Here is a 22,517-nt window from a genome sequence, read left to right as displayed (position 1 = left end):
TCTTCCTCAATTATGTATAAAGATTTCAGAATAGAAGTAAAATTGTGCATAATAAACCAATGCATCTTTAAATCACCACGTACCTGTCTGTCCATAGGCAAAAATACAGGCATTGTAGCCTTCAAAGGCATTTTGAAGAATGTTTTCTCCAAGGCACTGAAAAACCACGTCTTGGCCTAAATAAGACAGAAAAGGTAATTAACAAAGTAGTTCCAAATGGCAACTTAAATTAAAATAAATAAATAAATAAAAACCCTACATACCCTTCCTCTCCAACCCCATTTTTCTAGCTCCCCCCCCTAAAAAAAAATATTGTATATACTCAAATATAAACCGGGATTTTGGGGCCAAAAAATTGGCCCAAAAATGGGGGTCCCGGTTTATATTTGGTTATCCCCCAGTGACCACCCGAAACCCTCCCGGACTTCCTGTAGGCCTGCCTTAGGCCGGTACAGGAGGGATCCCTCCCGTTTCCTGCACCGGCCAACGCTAATAATTACCACCCTCCCTCGCGTACCTGTTTCCTGGTGGTCCAGAGTGTATCCCGCACCGAAATCCTTTGTAAAGGTAGTAGCCAACGGCTTACCCAGGCCAGCACGCAAAGCGAGCTTTACGTGCTGCCGGCCAGCCCTGCACTGCTCCTTGATAGGCTGCCGCAAAAACCGCAAATCCTGTGAGAACTTGCGGCAGCCTATCAAGGAGCGGTGAGGGCCGGCCAGCAGCACAAAAAGCTTGCTCCTGCGTGCTGGCCCAAGTGCGCCACTGGCTACAAAAGAAGTTATCCTGCCACTGTATCGAGCAATGGTGCGCCCACATCTGGAATACTGCGTCCAATACTGGTCGCCATACCTCAAGAAGGACATGGCAATACTCGAGAGGGTCCAGAGGAGGGCAACGAGGATGATAAAGGGTATGGAGAACCTTTCATATGCCGAACGGTTGGACAGGCTGGGGCTCTTTACCCTGGAGAAGCGGAGACTGAGAGGGGACATGATAGAAACTTATAAAATCATGAAAGGCATAGAGAAGGTGGAGAGGGACAGATTCTTTAGACTAGCAGGGACAACTAAAACAAGAGGTCATTCAGAAAAACTGAGAGGAGACAGATTCATAACGAATGCAAGGAGGTTCTTCTTCACTCAGAGGGTGGTGGACACCTGGAACGCGCTTCCCGGAGAGGTGATAGGACAGAGTACAATTCTGGGGTTCAAAAAGGGACTGGATGATTTCCTAGAAGCAAAGGGGATAACAGGGTACAGATAGAGGTTTACCTTACAGGACATTGAGCGAATAGGGTATGGATATTTTAGGTTAGGTAGGGAACACTTTCAGGTCATGGACCTGGGGGGCCGCCGCGGGAGCGGACTGCCGGGCACGATGGACCCCTGATCTGACCCGGCAGAGGCAACGCTTATGTTCTTATGTACTATCCTTTGCAAAGGATTTCAATGCGGGATACACGCTGGACCACCAGGGAACAGGTACGCGAGGGAAGGAAGGTGGTAATTATTAGTGTCGGCCGGGGCAGGAGACGGGAGGGATCCCTCCTGTCCCAGACTACCACTAGGTGGTTTAAGTTAAGGGGAAGGGTTAATCTGCTGGCTGGGTTAGAGGGCAGAGAGGAGTACGGAACAATCAAGCCATTGTGACATCAATGATGAGTTGGCTCTTTTTAGGGGGAAGAGGGTACAGGGAAGGAAGGTGGGACAGTGTTCAGAGTCTGGCAGGGAGGGGGGCTTGGTTCACAGCCTGGTAAGGAAGGGGGCTGGGTGCAGAACTTGGCAGAGAGGGTGGCTGAGTGCAGAGCCTGGCACAGCAGGACACTTGAATATTAAGCCGCCAGACTTATATTCAAGTCAACCATTTTTCATCCTTTTTGAGGGGAAAAATGGGGGTCTCGACTTATACATGGATCAACTTATATTCAAGTATATACGATATATCATAATTATAACAAAGTGTCTCTGCTCTTAATGCTAGTTGGGGGGATTCGAGGGACTGCAGTACACTATATATTCTTACTTTATGTTCACAAGCATATGCTCATACAACAAGAACGGTCTAGAAGAATTAATTTCATGTGAACTCTGCCTTGACTCAATGTCAAATGAGGGTCAGATTATGTGTTAAAGGCCATTAAAGCAACTCAAATGTCATTGTAAAGCAGGGGTGTCAAACTCAATCACATAAGGGGTCAAAATCTGAAACCCAGGCTAAGTTGTGGGCCAAATTTTTTATTAAGATACTTAGTCTTAGTAGAAGTATAGCTCCTTCCTCACCCTGAGACACCTGTGGTGCGGTCAGGCACTTGTGTGGAGCGCCCTGCTCCAACCTAGCTTTTACACTGGGACTGGGCCCTTCTGCCTGCAAATGGCTACTGAGACAGCACGGTGAGGAGCTTGGAGTGCCGCTGGGAGTGGGGCAATGCATTCAGGTGCCTGGAGTGCCACTGGGACTGGGGCTGCACAGTCAGGCACTTAGATGCAGCACAGTCACTGAGGGCCACATAAAACAGCCAGGCGGGCCTTGTGTTTGATGTGTGTTGTAAAGCATGGTATTTAATACTGCCACGGCTTACACAGTAATGATAAAAACCTCATTACTATATTCTATACTATAAAGCAAGCAAGCAATAATTGTATGTATGTAGGTAAATTTTATCTTGATAAAGGCCCTAAGGATTTTCATGAAATGCGGTGAATGTAGGGTTTTCAGGTACGAGAAAGCAATTTAGCTAGGTCTGGAGTTCAGGGCTGGTGAAAAATAAATAAACAAACAAACAAACTTCATTTGGCGGGTCATCTGGGAGATTTTTCTGTTGTTCCCACCTCCCCCTGCAGCCCATTGGTCAGACATTCCTAACAAAGCTTAGAAGCTTAACTATCCAATAGGCTACAGGGAAAAGCAAGACTTAAGGTCATACATTCTTAAGGAAGCTTAGCTAGCCAACAGGCTGCAAGGAAAAGCACGACTGAAGGTTGCTAACTAAAGCACTGTCTCTATCTACTACTCTCACCAAATGGCAGATGAAATTTAATGTAGACAAATGCAAAGTGATGCACAAAGAATAATCCAAATCATAGTTATCGGATGCTAAGGACCAACTTGGGGGTCAGCGCACAAGAAAAGGATCTAGGTGTCATCGTAGACAATACACTGAAGTCCAATGTGTAATGGCAGCCATGAAGGCAAACAGTATGCTAAGAAATATTAGAAAAGGGATGATTAACAAGACTAAGAATGTTATAATGCTTGTAGTAGCTTTCCAGAGCTTGCAGCAAGACCCCGAAAACTGCTACAATTATGATGTCAGCTGCGGAAGCCTAAGAGAACAATGTTATAATGAGTTTCAAGTTTATTTAGGCTTCATATACCACTTTAATTATTAAAGCAGTTTACATTGTACAAAATTTAAAAAGTAAAAACGGGGAAACAAAAATACAGATTGCAAGACACTATTGACAAGACATGCTACAAAATGCCTCTATTGCTCCATGGTGCGACCTCACCTGGAGTACTGATTTCAATTCTGGTTGCCTTATCTCAAGAAAGATATAGCAGAACTAGAAAAGGTTCAAAAAAGAGCAACCATGATGGTTTTAAGAAAGGCTTGGACAAGTTCCTGGAGGAAAAGTCCATAGTCTGTTATTGAGAAAGACACGGGGGAAGCCACTGCTTGCCCTATATCGGTAGCATGGAATATTTCTATACCTTGGATGTGTCAAGAAGAGCGAGATCATCAAAGCTGCATTTGTAAAACAAATATATGCAAAAAAGTTCCAACACACTGGCAAAACAATTTTGAATAAACCCTTAAAAACTAAAAGTGCATACAAGAGACATTAGACAAAGAAAATCCTGTTTTACTTCTTTGACACAGGTAATCTACAGTAGAAGTTATCAGGAAATTGTAAATTTACATCAAATTTAGACCAAAATTACAATTCCCTAACCATTTTTATACCTACTCAAATTTCAGCCAAATCTCTACTGTGGTTGTCAACTTCCTCCATGGGTACTGATGGACAGGTAAACTCATTATAGGAAAATAGAGCTAAAAATAGGACCCCTACTGCAGACACCATCATACAGTACACACTTCTTACATAACACAGGTGAGGGACATAATTCATAAATTAATAACCAACTAGGTTATAAAATGAAATCTAAACATTATAGTCATTACCTGCAAATTTTTCTGTAATGGATTCATCCACAGACCAGAAACAATGATCATATGCAAACACCTGTTTAAAATAAAATTATGAAGCAGCTTTAAACTTACAAACACAAAAATTCATACACTGAAATTTAACAAAAGTTCTGTTAACTTTTAATTTGGATAGAATACCAGGAATTCTCTCCCTGCTGTTTTTACCATTCTTATCTGGTTACATTGTAGAAAGAGCTCCCGAATCCTCCAAGGGACATTTGATAATGGTAATTTTGATAAAGACAAAAATATTTGATATACTAAAGTATTGGTAATTTCATGTCATTTACAAAATCCAGTTTCCCTAATATATATATATATAACTAACATTCTGCAGGGGGGGGAAAAAGTATACCGTATTTTCACGCATATAACGCGTGCGTTATACACGATTTTACAAACCGTGCATCACCAGGCGCTACAAAGCCAAGAAGAAACCGATAACGTGGAAGACATGTGGTCGACTTTGAAAGCAACCATACAAGAAGCAACAAACCGCTATGTAAAATCAGTAAGTAAACGGCGAAGGAACAATAAGCCACAGTGGTTTACTGCGGAGATCTCAGACCTGATCAAGGAGAAGAAAAAAGCATTCATCTCTTACAAACAATCGGGGAAGCAGGACTCTAGAGCAGACTACCTGGCCAAATCAAAAGCCGTCAAAACAGCAGTCAGGGAGGCTAAATTCCTCATGGAGGAGTCTCTAGCAAAGAACATCCAGAAGGGAGATAAATCCTTCTTCAGGTATATCGGTGATAGAAGAAAAAACTCAGGCGGGATTGTACGTCTTAGGAAACCAGACGGAGACTATGTGGAAAAGGATTCGGAAAAAGCCCAACTATTAAATGAATACTTCTGCTCAGTCTTCACCCGAGAAGCGCCAGGGCTCGGCCCTCAGCTACAGACAAGGGTTGGCTCAGTTGACCCGTTTAGTAACTTTGAGTTTACGCCCAGCAGTGTCTACGGTGAGCTGTCAAGGCTCAAGGTTAACAAAGCAATGGGGCCGGACAACTTGCACCCCAGGGTGCTTAGGGAGCTGAGTGATGTCTTGGCGGAGCCACTGTCCGCGCTCTTCAACCTCTCCCTTAGTACAGGCAGCGTCCCGTTGGACTGGAGGACGGCTAACGTCATTCCACTCCACAAGAAAGGCTCCAAGATGGAGACAGCAAACTACAGACCAGTGAGTCTAACATCGATAGTGAGCAAACTAATGGAAACTCTAATCAAACACCAATTAGATAAGTTCCTGGATGAGGAGAATCTAAGGGATCCCCGACAACATGGATTTACTAAGGGGAGATCCTGCCAATCCAACCTGATTAGCTTCTTTGACTGGGTGACGGGGAAGCTGGATATTGGGGAGTCCCTGGACATCGTGTACCTGGACTTTAGCAAAGCATTCGATAGTGTACCGCACCGCAGGTTACTGAGCAAGATGAGTTCTATAGGATTAGGTAACACATTGACGAAATGGGTTGGGAGCTGGCTTGGAGGTAGGCTCCAAAGGGTGGTGGTGAATGGCACCCCCTCCGAAATGACGGAGGTGATTAGTGGAGTACCACAGGGCTCAGTCTTGGGCCCAATCCTATTCAACATCTTTATAAGAGACTTGGCAGAAGGGCTACGAGGTAAAATAACATTATTCGCCGATGACGCCAAACTGAGTAATGTAGTGGGCAAATGCACAACAGACGAAGATTCAGTGCCCGACAACATGATGCACGACCTACTCCTACTGGAGCGATGGTCTAGGACATGGCAACTCAACTTCAATGCCAAAAAATGCAAAGTTATGCACCTGGGCAGCCAGAATCCATGCAAGTCTTATACCCTTAATGGCGAGATCCTAGCAAAAACGGTAGCAGAACGAGACTTGGGGGTAATCGTCAGTGAGGACATGAAGTCTGCCAATCAAGTGGAGCAGGCTTCGTCCAAGGCAAGACAAATCATGGGCTGCATACGAAGGGGTTTCGTCAGTCGTAAGGCGGACGTCATTATGCCATTGTATAGATCCATGGTGAGGCCCCACCTGGAATACTGTGTGCAATTCTGGAGGCCGCATTATCGCAAAGATGTGCTGAGACTGGAGTCGGTGCAAAGAATGGCCACCCGGATGGTCTCGGGACTCAAGGATCTACCATACGAAAAACGGCTTGACAAATTACAGCTATACTCGCTCGAGGAGCGCAGAGAGAGGGGGGACATGATCGAGACGTTCAAGTATCTTACGGGCCGCATCGAGGCGGAGGAAGATATCTTCTTTTTCAAGGGTCCCACGACAACAAGAGGGCATCCATTGAAAATCAGGGGCGGGAAACTACGAGGTGATACCAGGAAATTCTTTTTCACTGAAAGGGTGGTTGATCGCTGGAATAGTCTGCCACTGCAGGTGATTGAGGCCAGCAGCGTGCCTGATTTTAAGGCAAAATGGGATCGGCACATGGGATCTATTCACAGGGCAAAGGTAGGGGAGGGACATTAAGGTGGGCAGACTGGATGGGCCGTGGGCCCTTATCTGCCGTCTATTTCTATGTTTCTATGTTTCTATATACGCGTGAGCGCGTTGTACAAATTTGTTTTTTACATAGTACCCCCCCCGATGTCCGATTCACCCCACCCCGAAGGACCGCTCGCATGCACTCCCACTCCACCCCCACCCTGAAGGACCGCTTCCACCCCCACAGCCTCCCGACCCCCCCCCCCATCATGTAGAAGCTCCTACCGGTGTCCTGCTGCTTCCTCTTGGCGGTCCCGGCCCTTCTGAGCCCTGCGCCTGCGCTGCTTCCTCTTCCGGCGGTCCCGCCCTTTCTCTGACGTCAGAGAAAGGGCGGGACCGCCGGAAGAGGAAGCAGCGCAGGCGCAGGGCTCACAGAAGGGCCGGGACCGCCAAGAGGAAGCAGCAGGACACCGGTAGGAGCTTCTACATGATGGGGGGGGGGGGTTGGGAGGCTGTGGGGGTGCGAGCGGTCTTTCAGGGTGGGGGTGTGGGTGGGAGTGCGTGCGAGCGGTCCTTCGGGGTGGGGGTGCGTGCGAGCGGTCCTTCGGGGTGGGGGTGCGAGCGGTCCTGCGGGGAGGTGAATCGGACGTCGGGGGGGGGCATCAGGCTTTCAGGGTGGGGTCAGGACTTCAAGGGGGAGAGGAGAGGAGAGTCGGGGCGGGCGAAAGGAGAGTCGGGGTGGCCAGAGGAGAGTCGGGCGGCGACGGGAGAGTCGGGGCAGCATGCGCGGTATAGGGGTGTGCGCGGTATACAAAATTTTTTCTACATATATTTCGGTTTCCCACGCGCTATATCCGTGTGCGCATTTTACACGGGTGCGCGTTATCTACATGAAAATACGGTAATTGATATTAAGTAAAGAATTCAGGTTTATTGGCCGATGACTAGAGCACGGAGCATCGTAAACTACGCCGATGTTCTCAGTCTATGATAAGACTGTGCTTAGGCTCCAATTCTGAGGCCTTTTTTCCCTGTATAGAGAAGAGATGTCACAGTAATGGTGGAATAATATATGCACTTTCCTGATTGAATGGATCACTGTATATTGTGTTATACTGAAATAACACTCACCATAATATGTGCACTGTGCTACAGAGCGCCACTATCTGAGTTCATAACACATGCTGTCTAAAGGCAACCTGCCAAGATGTTCTTAAAACTTGCTTTCTAATTCAAATCAAATGAAAGTACTTATAATAGTCTGAAACACCCATTCATCCTTTTGGAGTAGCCATAAAGGAATAGCCTGCAAAGGCTACAACAATTTGGGAAGCATAACCATCTTTACTAGGGCTATCCTACCCCACAGATTTAAATGAAGATCCTTCCACTTTGTACAGAGGGTTTGATTAACAACAATATGATCTAAAATATTAGCTTTGTACATAGCTTGTAAGTTAGTACTAAGGTAAATGCCAGAGTTCCGGTTTACCAGACCTCAAGGGGAGGAGCATCGATTTAGCACAGTTAACCATAAGTCCTGAGATCATACCAAAGTCCCGGACCAAGCTCAGTGCTACATCCAGGTGAATGGGCGCTTGATCTAATCTAAATAGAGCAGAATGGCATCTGCAAACAAATTAATTCTGCTTTCCTGACCACTAATATGAATACCTGTAAGCTGTGACTTGTCAGATCTTAAAGGCTAAGGGGATAGAAGGCACCTATGCCGAGTTCCCCTTGCCAAAGTACATCCTCCTGTCAATTTCCCATTGATTAAGAGTTTTGACTGGGGATTATGTTACAAGCTGTGCACCCAAAATAAAAATTCTTGTAGCAACTTCATGAGACTGAGGGAACTTGTCAAGTTGCTGTGGGAACTCGTGACAGCCATTTCAGCAGCTTTGCATGGGGAAGCGTAGGAAGATCGCTCCTGCCCTGGTTCACCACTGGACCACCAGGGCTTTAAAGGTAGGGTTTTGTTTTGTTTAAGTCTGGGAGGTGGGATGTGTCAGTGTTGACTGGTACAGGAGGCAGCAGAGATCCCTCATGTCGTGGCCCACAACTTGACCACATGGGCTTACGGCAGGCCTAGCAGAGGCCTGCAAGGCATCAAGGACAAGAGGGAGAGGAGGGATGGGTGCAGAGCCTGGGAGGACAGGGAGGGAGGGGGGGCTGGGGGCAGAGCTTGGCAGGGCACTTGAATATAACCCCTGGTTTATATACACGAGTCAACCTTTTTTCCTCTTTTGGTGGGGGGTCACAGAAACGGATCTTGTTCGTTTCAATTTGGTCACCTCGGTTTATATTCGAATCAGTTTATATTTGAGTATGTACAGTTCCTACTTGGCATAAATGTGCACAAGGTTAGTATCTTTCAATTAAAAGGAAACTCTAGAATGAGGGGGTATAGAATAAAGATGAAAGGGGATAGATTCAGAATTAATCTCAGAAAATACTTTTTCACGGAAATGATGGTGAATGCTTGGAACGGCCTCCTGGAGAAAGCGGTAGAAACAAAAAGTATCTGAATTCAAGCAAGTTTGGGATAATTATGTGGGTTATCTAAGGGAGAGAAGGCAATAATAGATGGCATGGTTAGGTAGACTATATAGGCCATATGGTCTTTATCTGCCTTTATTTTTCTATGTTTCTATCAGAACTCTATAAGTAACTCTTTTCAGCTACCTATATGTGTCCATTTTGCCAGGTTTTTTTTCTATGCTTACTGTGAATCAACTTGTCCATAATTCATTGTCCTTGACTGCAACTACCAAGATATCAACCTTCAGTTTCAGTTCACTTTTCCTTTACCATTCCCATTTCCAGTTTTGATCAATGAATGAGGTTCCTGGAGTAATCGCATTTCCCAATGTATTCATGTACTTGTCACTTGCTTTTCCTTGTCTGCTACTGGAGCTCTCTTGTATGATTTGCAGATTCTGAGGCCTCTCAGTAAGGAATCAACTACATCTTTATTTCCTCTCATTACTATACTAAAACAATTAGCTGTTTATATAATTATGGAGAATAACCCAGGTTAGGCATGTTTTCTGAAGCATGAAGAGACCTACGTAAAAAAAATGCAAAACAGGTCTTTTTACATACATGCCTTAGAACTCCTTTTACAAAGCTGCAGTAATGATTCCCCCACAGCAAATACAATTCCTACAGGAGAATTGATCCAGCAGCTTTGTAAAAGGGCCCTTAGTGTCATTTCCATGATATATATATGTTAAGTGCATTTTGTTTGTTTACATTTAGAAACCAGCTTTATGAAGAGATCTACCTAAAGCAGGTGATGCATTTAAAATACTAGATATGCAGATATTTGTATACTATATTAAACCATACAAAGAAAAATAAAGAGACAAATAAGAATTATTTGGATTTTTTCCCTGAATACAATTTACATATTTGGATTAGCTGATCTTGTTTGGAAGAATTAAAAAACAAAACAAAAAAAAAAAAAACTAAGTGATTTTATTGGTTGTAAGAATTTAAGGAGTTTTTGTCTGGCTATATGAAACCAACTGAACTGTACTACGTAAGCATCTTTGGTGTGTTGTTCCAACACTGTTCTCAAATGTATTCATGAAAGTTTGATAAGGAGGTTGATTTAACATTATTACAGGCTTCGATGGCAGGGATGGTTAAGATGGGATGGAGACTCCAGTAGATGGAACCTAAGCACACTATCGGGCAGGGCTCTGGGTTTCTAGCCCAGAAATGTCCAAGAAAAATTACCATTTAAACTAAATAATTAATTTATGGAGCATGTATGGTTGGGCAGACTGGATGGACCATTCAGGTCTTTATCTGCTGTCATTTACTATGTTACTATGTTAGGAGGAAGTATTCACCACTGTTTTAAAGTGTTTATTCTGAGATTCTCCATCGCTATTTAGAATTAATAATGCTCCCTCAAGCAGCCTGTACAGGCTAAATATAGGCTATGAAGGAGATCTAATGTTGACTTAAGTCATCATTTTCTTGTTCCAAATTGAATCATGTTCAGAGGAGGATAAATAGTTCAGCTTTTGCAAAAATAGTATAGAATGGTTTTATCAGCTTGTGCTGGCAGATTTCAGGAGTGGTCTTCATGGGAGGGAGATAGGTCAAAGGACAAAGGCTGGAAGATAGAGAGGAGGCACAAATTTGGGACATGGGAGGGAGGGAGAATGAAGGGCAAAGGCTGGAAGGCAGTGAGGAAGCACGAACTTGGGACATGGGAGGGAGGAAATAGAAAGGGACAATTGTTGGGCCTGAGTGAAGAAAGGAAGGAAGTTAGGAGACTCATGAAATTACCAGACAACAAAGGTAGGAAAAATGATTTTATTTTCAATTTAGTGATCAAAATGTGTCAGTTTTGATAATTTATATCTGCTGTGTGTATATGAAAAATGAAAGGAAAAGCCTGGCAGGGAAGGAAAGACAGGGTGCAGAGCCTGGCAGGGAGTGAGTGGGGCTGGGTTCAGAATGTTTTATTCTAGTTTTCTTACTCTAAATCTAGGGTGCATCTTATGATCCGGTGCGTCTTACGGAGCAAAAAATACGGTAAATTGTCAAACACAAAGCTAAATGTCAGCATAAATTATAAAACATCAGAAAACCAAATATTTAAATCCAACTACTGTATTTCTACATAACATTGCTAGTGCTATCAGAACCTAATATAAAGCAAAATAACTTGCTGCATTTAACAATCCTTTATTGTTTTGCTAAAAAAAATACAAATATTCCAACTACACTTTGGATAATAATCTTGTTGCAACTTGACATTTTACACTGCTGATTTATGATACATATAAATATATATATTTATTTCTCTTACTTTTGGCTGGCTCCTGGAATGCCAAAGGACAAGAGGAGATGAAGAGCAGAAGCATCAATCAAATGAAGATGGGGAGAGAAGAAAAGCATCAACAGGTTTAGAAAAAACTGTAACAAATATACATCACCAAATGATATAAAAATTATGTAATGAGTATTAAAACAGATGATAAAGTACTGTACATTGCTCAAATTAAGAACATGCTGTTGCCCCAACTCTGCCATCTTATTAAGCATGGAGGAATTGTTTGCATCAGATGGTAGTTTAAGAATCTCAAGAAACCTCCTGTACAGCTTATTGGCAAAAGCACTATTTACTTATCTGGGAACACTATTTAGAGTCAATATCCCAAAGCTTGATACTCAACACCTTGCAATAATTAAATTTGGCATTTCTGAGAACTTTACATTTATATTAGGTTAGAGGTGGTTATCTTGTTCCTCATTGGGGAGGGATAGCTTTGAAAGGGTTTTTTCTTTTTATGCTTTGTGGTGAGGGGTCATAAGAAATCAGGCCTCCTCCAACCCTTTTTATTCTTTTCTTTTGAATTCTTAGAGGAGGAGGGAGGGAAGGGCATGGAGGGGCTATTGGTTTATAGTATGAAATTGAGAAGACTTACAACCACACAAGTAAGATACACCAAATACAGTGGTACCTCGGTTTACGAGTGCACCGTTTTGCGAGTGTTTTGCAAGACGAGTAAAACATTCGCAAAATCAGCGTCTCAGAAACCGAGCGCGCTTCAATTTGCGAGCGCCCTCCCCCGCGAACTGGCACCCTCCCCCCTGCGATCCGCACCCCCCCTCCCCCGCCGTGACCTGAGGTCCCCCCAACCCACCCGAACCCTCTTCTTACTTTGCTGTAGCCTACGCAGCGGCACCGGCACCAGCATGTCCTGTGCGTGGTGCCGGTGCCCGAAGATCTGCTTCCTGTGCTGGGCCTTGAGCATGTGCGCATGCTCAAGGCCTGAGAGTTCACATCGAACGTGAACTCTCAAGGCCTCTGGGCTGGACGACTAGGCTTTCCTATGCCAGGTGGCCAGGTGATGATGGTCTGGAAGCTGAAATTTAAAGTTGTGAATAAAATTTTTATGGGGGTGGGGGGGTTGGTGATCACTGGGGTAGTGTGTGGGGGTCTGTGTTATGTGTTTTCAGTGTTTATCTGGTGAGTTTAGGTGGGTGTTTGTTTTACATGGTCTAAGTCACAACGTCCAAGTTCCGTCTAGGCTCTGTTAAACTTTCGGTTATACTTGCTGTACGACCAAGTCTAAGCCGGACCATGTCCCGCCCAACTCCTTCCCTAGACACGCCTCCCGAAACGCCCCGTTTAGCTTTGGACGTTGAGCGGCACTATGAAGGCCTAGGTCGTTTAGAAATACATCCAAAACCCGGTTTTATTATTGGCGCTTGGACGTTTTTGAGAAATGTTCATCCAAGTGCCGACTTAGGCCAGTTTTTGGACGTTTTTCTCTTTCGATTATGAGCCTCTTAGTCTTCATATTTTTCCTTCCATAAGAATTTTTTAAACCTATTTCACAAATTTTTCTTTAAATTGCTGATGCTTGTTTTGATATATCTCCCTTGCACTCTTTTTTATTTTCTACTCTTTGTTATCCGCTTTGAATCACTGTTGGTGGGAGTTGGCTGAATATAAGAGATAAGATATAACATAAAATATGAATATTGGAAGATATTTTTCACAAAAGCTGTTAAATGGACTGACATTTTGGACCAAACAACTTTCCTTTTTGCAAACGTTACAAATGGATGCAATTGAAACATGCAATACAAGCACAAAGATAATATGCAATACAAGCACAAAGATAACTCCAGTTTTACAGACTTGTGCACATATATCTGCAAAAGAGATAGCCTCCTTGTTTTATGCTCTCTACTATAAAAAAAATCTCAGGGGTTGGTGGGACTGCAAAATATAGGAGAAAGTAGTAGCTATTACATTTCAACTGACTCAATGGTCTCTTGGCAATTGGGCAAAACGATTGCTTCGTGAAAGAAGAGGCGTGGTGCAGTGTTGGGACCCTAAGGGGAGGGACCCGGCATTCAGATTGGCTGCCTTGTGGTCAAAAAGCAAAGCGCAGCCAGTGAGCAGTTGCGGGGGGGGGGGGGGGGGGGGGCATGGCTCAGCATTGTGATTGGCCATTTGATGGATCGTAGGCGTGGAGCGGAGCTTGAGAGCACAGCTCTGAAATGTAGGCCGCAAGCACTCTGTGTGCAGGGCTGGGGAATGGGGTAGGGCGGAAGACTGGGTCCTTGAGCGGAGGAGCCGCATGGTGCAGCCCCCCCCCCAGCGAGTCATGCAGGAACTCTGAGCAGCCCCGCACTCGATGCGCTGAGGCCAGCAGCGTTTGACGCCCCATTGTCTGTCCCCCCCCCCCCCCAGCACCTTCAACCGGCTTGCTGTGGAGGGCCGGAGGGTGGGTGGGCATGGACTCGCCCAGTGAAAGAAGAATGACCCGGGGTAGCCCCAGCACCGAGTACATGATGTGCAGTAACTGTCAGAAACTTCTCTGCAAGAGCAAGGTATCTTTCTCCTGGGAATTGGGAGGGGATCAGATGCACAGGAGTTCCAGCTCATCCTCCTTGGGTCTGCATACAGGCAGCGTAGGCTGGCCATTTTCACGGGAAAGTTGAGAGGCATCACTCTAGATGTCAAGGTTGACATGTACGTCTACATTAACACACACAATTTAGGGTCTTCCAATAGGGTCTTTTTCCGGCTGTTGGGCCCCTCCTGCCTTAGACCACTGGGGGAGAGGTGTCTGTCTTAAGCTGCCGGGATGGAGGGAGGGAAGGGAAAAAGAAAGGAGACCCTGCCAAGCGAGTTATCAGAAGACAACCAGAGCCTGGGACCACAACATGATTTGAATAATGACCAGACAACAAAATGTAGAAAAATGATTTTAATTTTTGTTTTGTGATTACAATGTGTCAGATTTGAAAAGTGTATTCTGCCAGAGCTGTGGTTAGACAGGGAAGGGAGGGGTGACAGGGTACAGAGCCTGGCAGTGAGGGAGGACAGGATGCAGAGCCTGGCAGAGAGTGAGGGGGCTAGGTACAGAGCCTGGTATATATCAGTACACAATTTGGTTCAGAATATTTTTTTTTCTTGTTTTCCTCCTCTAAATCTACGGTGTGTCTTATGGTCAGGTGCGTCTTATGGAGCAAAAAATACTGCATGTCCTAATCAGTCTGCTTTTTAGAATGAAGGGTATTATTACATTAAATTACATTAGCGATTTCTATTCCGCCAATACCTTGCAGTTCAAGGCAGATTACAAAAGAAGTTATCTGGCCATTTCCAGAGGAATTGAATAGTAGAGCGATTTGCTACAGAGAATTGGGCTGAGTTTTGCGGTGTTAGTTTGTCTTCAAGGATGTCTTGAATAGGATGTTTTTTTTATTTATGGATGGTTTTTTTTATTATGAAATAAACAAACTGGAGGAGTGGGCGAATAAATGGCAGATGAACTTCAATGTAGGGAAATGTAAGGTCATGCATATAGGGAGAAAGAACCCGATGTTCAACTACCAAATGGGGGGATTAGTATTAGAGGGAAGTAACCTTGAAAGAGATTTGGGTGTACTGGTGGATACAACAATGAAGTCAACGGCACAATGTGTAGCAGCCGCGAAGAAGGCAAACAGAATGTTGGGTATTATCAAGTTTTTATTTATTCATTATTGTTTGTATATCGCCTAGAATGTAGAATAGGCGATTAATCAAATTGCATAATAAACTTGAAAACTTGAAACTTGAAGGGTATTACGACCAGAACAAAAGAAGTCATCCTGCCGTTGTATCGGGCAATGGTGCGCCCGCACCTGGAGTACTGTGTTCAGTATTGGTCACCGTACCTTAAGAAGGATATGGCAACACTTGAGAGGGTCCAGAGGAGAGCGACACGAATGATTAAGGGCATGGAAAACCTCTCATACACTGAAAGATTGGAGAGACTGGGGTTCTTCTCCCTGGAAAAGCGGAGACTCAGAGGAGATATGATAGAGACCTACAAGATCATGAATGGCATAGAGAAAGTAGAGAGGGACAGATTCTTCAAACTTTCAAAACATATAAGAACAAGAGGGCATTCAGAAAAATTGGAAGGGGACAGATTCAAAACAAATGCTAGGAAATTTTTCTTTACCCAGCATGTGGTGGACACCTGGAATGCACTTCCAGAGGACGTAATAGGACAGAGTACGGTACTGGATTTCAAGAAAGGATTGGACAAATTCCTGCTGAAAAAAGGGATAGAGGGGTATAGATAGGGAGCTACTGCGCAGGTCCTGGACCTGTTGGGCCGCCGCTTGAACGGACTGCTGGGCATGATGGACCTCGGGTCTGACCCAGTAGAGGCATTGCTTATGTTCTTATGTTCTTATATCAAAACAACGCTATCTTCAAGGTCACTACAATCTTGAAACTTCAAGTTCCACTTCATTGTTACATGATGCATTAAGGGTTGGTTATAGGTTCCAACTGAGACCCTTTGGTCTTCTTAATTTTTTAACTTTTAATTCTTTATAGCATTTTCTTTGTCCTTTATTAAACAAATAACTAATACAACAAAAACATTCAGCTCCCATGCAAAGTTTCAGAACCTCCTTCTAAAATAGTACCCAATACCCCACCTTCCTTCCCTCCCCTCCCTACACCCCCCCCCCCCCCAACTTCATTCCTTGCCACTATGTCTCCATGCAGGTCCATTCCTTCTTTTCTTGAATTTTTATGTATAAGCAATTTATAATACTGGATGTGTCCTCTCGTATAATTTAATGCAGTGTTCTTCAACCTTTTTACACCCGTGCTTATGTTCTTATGGAAAATTTCCTGCTGGAAAAGGGGATAGAGGGGTATAGATAGATGATTACTGCACAGGTCCTGGACCTGTTGGGCCACCGCGTGAGCGGACTGCTGGGCACGATGGACCTCAGGTCTGACCCAGCAGAGACATTGCTTATGTTCTTATGGACTGGCAGAAATAAAAGAATTATTTTGTGGACTGGCAAACTATTAAGATTGAAATTTAAAAAAAAACATTTCCGCCCCGTCTCCATGAGCTCGGTCCCTGCAAACCATATGGTCCCACCTGCACAAGCCGCAGTTATGATTTTATATTGAACGTATTTTATTAAAGTATAAAAATAAACAATATTTTGAACCAGTGGCGTACCTAGCATATGTAACACCCGGGGCCCATCATTTTTTGGCACCCCTCCATCTGTATGAAAAACATGATTTTTAGTAACAAGCCACACGTCACACATGAGTACCTAGGAAAAGGCAGCATCTTACATATGCAGTACAACATCAATACACCCATTGTAAAACTAAACAAGCCAAACTAGTACAGATCAAACCTACACCGTCAAGCCTAACAGAAAACCATGTCTTTCGAACACACAGAAAACACCTTCACCTAGTAAGGAATATGTCAACACAAACTACCCCCCCCCCCCTTTACAAAGCTGTAGTGTGGATTTTAGCCCCAGTGGTAACAGCTCTGACGCTCATAGAATTCTGAGCATCAGAGCTGCTACCACCACGGCTGGCGCTAAAAAACACTCCACAGTTTTGTAAAAGGGGGGATAAAATAGAAATACAAAGACAAAGGTTAAATTGAACCAGCAAGACGCTGGACTCTGCATACAATGCAATACCACAGAAACAGTGACACATGTCTCCTAAAGCAATAAATAAATAGAAAATTTTTGTTTTACCTTCGGTCTTCTCTGGTTTCTGTTTTCCTCATCTTCTTGTTACTCTCCTCCTTGTCTGCCATCTCTCTGCCCCTATATGGCATCTTCTCTCCTTCTATGCCCCTTCCAGAAACTGTATGCATCCCCCTTCCATCTCTCCTTACACCCCCATTGGTCTGGCATCTCTCTCCTCTCCTTCCCTCTCCCACACCTCTCTTCTGCAATCCCTTTCTTCCCTTTTCCTTTTCAATTTATTTTCTGCATCCATCTAGATTACGTTTTTACTACCCTCTCATCAATTTCCCTTTTTACTGTCTACCTACAGCTCGCCACCTCTTTCCCTCACCCCCTTCAGTATTTCCCTAACTCAATCCTTTTCCCTCATCATGTGCCCTCCTTTCATTTATCCCCTCCTTCCATCATAGAAACATAGAAATAGACGGCAGATAAGGGCCCACGGCCCATCTAGTCTGCCCACCTTAATGTCCCTCCCCTACCTTTGCCCTGTGAATAGATCCCATGTGCCGATCCCATTTGGCCTTAAAATCAGGCATGCTGCTGGCCTCAATCACCTGTAGTGGAAGACTATTCCAGCGATCAACCACTCTTTCAGTGTAAAAGAATTTCCTGGTGTCACCTCATAGTTTCCCGCCCCTGATTTTCAACGGATGCCCTCTTGTTGTCGTGGGACCCTTGAAAAAGAAGATATCTTCCTCCGCCTCGATGCGGCCCGTAAGATACTTGAACGTCTCGATCATGTCCCCCCTCTCTCTGCGCTCCTCGAGCGAGTATAGTTGTAATTTGTCAAGCCGTTTTTCGTATGGTAGATCCTTGAGTCCCGAGACCATCCGGGTGGCCATTCTTTGCACCGACTCCAGTCTCAGCACATCCTTGCGATAATGCGGCCTCCAGAATTGCACACAGTATTCCAGGTGGGGCCTCACCATGGATCTATACAATGGCATAATGACTTCCGCCTTACGACTGACGAAACCCCTTCGTATGCAGCCCATGATTTGTCTTGCCTTGGACGAAGCCTGCTCCACTTGATTGGCAGACTTCATGTCCTCACTGACGATTACCCCCAAGTCTCGTTCTGCTACCGTTTTTGCTAGGATCTCGCCATTAAGGGTATAAGACTTGCATGGATTCTGGCTGCCCAGGTGCATAACTTTGCATTTTTTGGCATTGAAGTTGAGTTGCCATGTCCTAGACCATCGCTCCAGTAGGAGTAGGTCGTGCATCATGTTGTCAGGCACTGAATCTTCGTCTGTTGTGCATTTGCCCACTACATTACTCAGTTTGGCGTCATCGGCGAATAATGTTATTTTACCTCGAAGCCCTTCTGCCAAGTCTCTTATAAAGATGTTGAATAGGATTGGGCCCAAGACTGAGCCCTGTGGTACTCCACTAATCACCTCCGTCATTTCGGAGGGGGTGCCGTTCACTACCACCCTTTGGAGCCTACCTCCAAGCCAGCTCCCAACCCATTTCGTCAATGTGTTACCTAATCCTATAGAACTCATCTTGCTCAGTAACCTGCGGTGTGGTACGCTATCGAATGCTTTGCTAAAGTCCAGGTACACGATGTCCAGGGACTCCCCAATATCCAGCTTCCCCGTTACCCAGTCAAAGAAGCTGATCAGGTTGGATTGGCAGGATCTCCCCTTAGTAAATCCATGTTGTCCAGGATCCCGTAGATTCTCCTCATCCAGGATCTTATCTAATTGGTGTTTGATTAGAGTTTCCATTAGTTTGCTCACTATCGATGTTGGACTCACTGGTCTGTAGTTTGCCGTCTCCATCTTTGAGCCTTTCTTGTGGAGTGGAATGACGTTAGCCGTCCTCCAGTCCAACGGGACGCTGCCTGTACTAAGGGAGAGGTTGAAGAGCGCGGACAGTGGCTCCGCCAAGACATCACTCAGCTCCCTAAGCACCCTGGGGTGCAGGTTGTCCGGCCCCATTGCTTTGTTAACCTTGAGCTTTGACAGCTCACCGTAGACACTGCTGGGCGTAAACTCAAAGTTACTAAACGGGTCAACTGAGCCAACCCTTGTCTGTAGCTGAGGGCCGAGCCCTGGCGCTTCTCGGGTGAAGACTGAGCAGAAGTATTCATTTAATAATTGGGCTTTTTCCGAATCCTTTTCCACATAGTCTCCGTCTGGTTTCCTAAGACGTACAATCCCGCCTGAGTTTTTTCTTCTATCACTGATATACCTGAAGAAGGATTTATCTCCCTTCTGGATGTTCTTTGCTAGAGACTCCTCCATGAGGAATTTAGCCTCCCTGACTGCTGTTTTGACGGCTTTTGATTTGGCCAGGTAATCTGCTCTAGAGTCTTGCTTCCCTGATTGTTTGTAAGAGATGTGCCCTCTTTCTCTACCCCTTCCATCTAGTACCTTCTCCTCTCTCTGTCCACTTCCAACTTCTGCTCCCCTCTTTCTCTCCTCCCATTTCCTTCCTGCATTTGCTCCCTTATCTCTCCCATTCAGCATAGGCTCCCCCTCTACCCACCACACTACCATCCAGTGTCTGACCTTTCTCTCTCCATCCACCCCTCTTCAATCAGCATCTGCCCCCTTTCTTTCCCTCCAATCCAATTCCATCCAGTATCCTTCCCCCTTATGTCTCTCTCCCCTTTCCCTGTACATCAATTTCATCAGCAGCACCCTTCCATTCCATCCTGCCCCCTTTCTCTCCCTGTACCACTCTTTCATTCCAGCAGTCCTGCTCCTTTCTCGCGATGACTGTAGCTACCAGCTGCCGATCCACCCCACTCTGACGTACTAGCTCAGAGTTGGGTGCAGAGTCGGCAGCCACTTGCTGGAAGGTCCTGCGATGACTCCAGGCTTTGCTCCGGAAGAAGTTATGTTGGAGGGGGGTTTACCCGGCAGACGCAGGGAGTTGCAGCAAGGACCCGCGATGACTTTGTCTGCTGGGTTAACTTATTTCTTCCAGAGCAATGCCGGCAGACGAGTCATCGGGGGATCTTCCTGCACCTCAGCGCAACTGCCAACTCTGCTCTAGAGCAGTGTTTTTCAACCTTTTTACACCCGTGGACCGGCAGAAATAAAAGAATTATTTTGTGGACCGTCAAACTACTAAGACTGAAATTTAAAAAACACATTTCCACCCCATCTCCGCAAGCTCAGTCCCCACAAATCATCTGATCCCATCAGCCTAAGTCTCAGTTATGATTTTATATTGAACATATTTTATTAAAGTATAAAAAGAAACAATATTCTGTACAATTGTCATTTTATAAATATACAGAGCAAGGACCAACAAAACTCCTGTCTCCCCTCCACATATATCCCCTCTATTATCAAGAAAACTGAACAAGCCAAATTATTACAGAATGCTACACAGAAATATCATGCTAACAGAATACTGCAGTCACATATGACAGGAATAGTGTTAGGGGAATGCCCCCTGGTCCGAGAGAGTCCTAAGCCAGCTGGAAACTAAAGAAGCACTGCCTGGGCTTTGCAGACCCCAGTTATGTCTCTAGCAGAATACATATTTCAAATCTGATATATTCTAATGACAAAATAGAAATAAAATGATTTTTTTCTACCTTTTGTTGTCTCTGGTTTCTGCTTTCATCTTCTTTTCACTCTTTTCCTTCCAGCGTCTGCCCTGTCTCTTCAATCCAGCATCTGTGCGTTCCATCCACTGTCTGCCCTCTCCCCGTTCCATATGTATCTGACTTCTTTCTATGCCCTTCTCCCCTGTCCATCCAGCCTGTGCCTCCTCTCTCCTTTTTACATCATTCATTCCAGCTTCACTGCTTTCTTAATTTTTATCTCTCCTACACCAGATCTAGCATCTTTATCCCTCTCTCATTTCTCTGCTGACCCCTTTCCAGCATCAATCTCTCTCTACTTTCTCATTCCTCTCTCTCCCCTTTCCCTCATCTGATCTCTCCATTCCACCCTGATCCCCTTCCCCTCCTGTAATCTCCCTGCCAGCTGTTTCCTTCCTTTTTTCCTTCTCCCTTCCCTCCTTCCTTTTTTTCCTTCTCCCTTCCCCTATCCAACATTAACTCTCTTCCCGTCCCTTTCCCTCCTCCCCTCCCAGCAGCATCTCTCTTTCTACCTCCCTCCAGGTTCAGTAGCAGATCTCCCTTTATCCAGCAAATTCCCAGCCTCCTACAGTGGCTATCTCCCCTTCCAACAGTTCTCAGCACTTGCCTGCAGCAGTGATTTACTTAGGAAGCCTTGGGTCCGTTGCCACCTCTGAGGAAAGAGGAAGTTGCCGGTGAATCACTGCCCTGGCAAGTAGGAGAGCTGCTGGGAGAGGAGACAGCCACTATCGAAGGCTCCCCAGGATCTTGCTCATACACGCTGACCATCTCCCTTGTCCCTGCAGCTCTCTCCCTTCCACTTGCACCTTCCCCGCAGCCCTCTTCAGCAACTCAGCAGGGGTGGCAATCAAGACAGGCTGCCGACGTCGGGACCTTCACTCTCTGAGTCCCGCCTATTTTGTTTCAACTTCCTGTTTCCGAACAGGCGAGACTCACAGAGGGAAGGCCCCGACGTTGGCAGCCTGTCTTGATCGCCCGAGGTTGGGAGGAACAGCAGTCGGCAGGAACTGCAGTCGGCAGGAAATTTAACTGCTGACTTGATCTCGCCGGCCCTGCGCAGACTGGCAGAAATTTTCTGCGGACCGGCACCGGTCCGTGGACCAGTGGTTGAAGAACAGTGATCTAATGGACTTGGCTTCAAGTTATCATTAGTATGCTGGTTTTAACATTTGATTAAATAAAAAAATGAAACTATTGGATGATAAAAGCAATCTTAAATCTTTAGACTTAATAAAAGGAACATTTATTATACTCAAGTTCTCCAAACTAAAAAAAAAAAAGCGCCGATTGCCACTATTCTTTTCTGTTTTACATAGTTGTTAAAGAATTCAAAGTCAGCAGGATACATTTAAGTAGATGGAACATAGTTTTTCAAATCAGGCACAATAGCTAATTGTTTATTCTGTAATTCTAGTGCCTTGAACAGACCACCACGGAAAGCATTTTAGACACTTAGAATACTGTAATAATGGATCCAAATCCAGGATTTCCGAAGCAGGGAGAGGTGAGAAGGTGAAATATGATTACTATCACAAACAAGGGAATCATATTTACTGTGAGTAGAGTTTACCAAAGGGCAAACAAAGTCAGTGGAAAAGCAAGAACATACTCAAAAGTTTCTATTCCTGGTCTCCAATTCCTGACACAAGACCAGACCTCCTTATGAACTAACTATCCTAATGAGAGCAACTGTTTTACTTCGAAGGTAATCCGTAAACCAATTGCTT

At 44.9% G+C, this 22,517-nt stretch overlaps 1 protein-coding gene across 3 annotated transcripts in view; it reads right to left on the bottom strand.

Moving 5' to 3' along the window:
• KIF13B (kinesin family member 13B) overlaps positions 1-22,517 on the bottom strand; it is a 485,412-nt gene that overhangs the window by 362,871 nt on the left and 100,024 nt on the right. For all 3 annotated transcript variants that reach the window (XM_033935468.1, XM_033935467.1, XM_033935469.1), the window contains exons 3-5: positions 11,485-11,497; positions 4,187-4,247; positions 84-176 (exon numbers count right to left, since the gene is read on the bottom strand). In XM_033935468.1, the coding sequence (XP_033791359.1) occupies positions 84-176; positions 4,187-4,247; positions 11,485-11,497 (167 nt within the window). The remainder of the gene's footprint in view (positions 1-83; positions 177-4,186; positions 4,248-11,484; positions 11,498-22,517) is intronic.

This window comes from Geotrypetes seraphini, chromosome 3 (genome assembly GCF_902459505.1).
Source record: "Geotrypetes seraphini chromosome 3, aGeoSer1.1, whole genome shotgun sequence".
Taxonomy (NCBI): domain Eukaryota; kingdom Metazoa; phylum Chordata; class Amphibia; order Gymnophiona; family Dermophiidae; genus Geotrypetes; species Geotrypetes seraphini.
The sequence above is the reverse complement of the archived record's forward strand: the minus strand, read 5'-3'. Positions and strand labels throughout refer to the sequence as shown.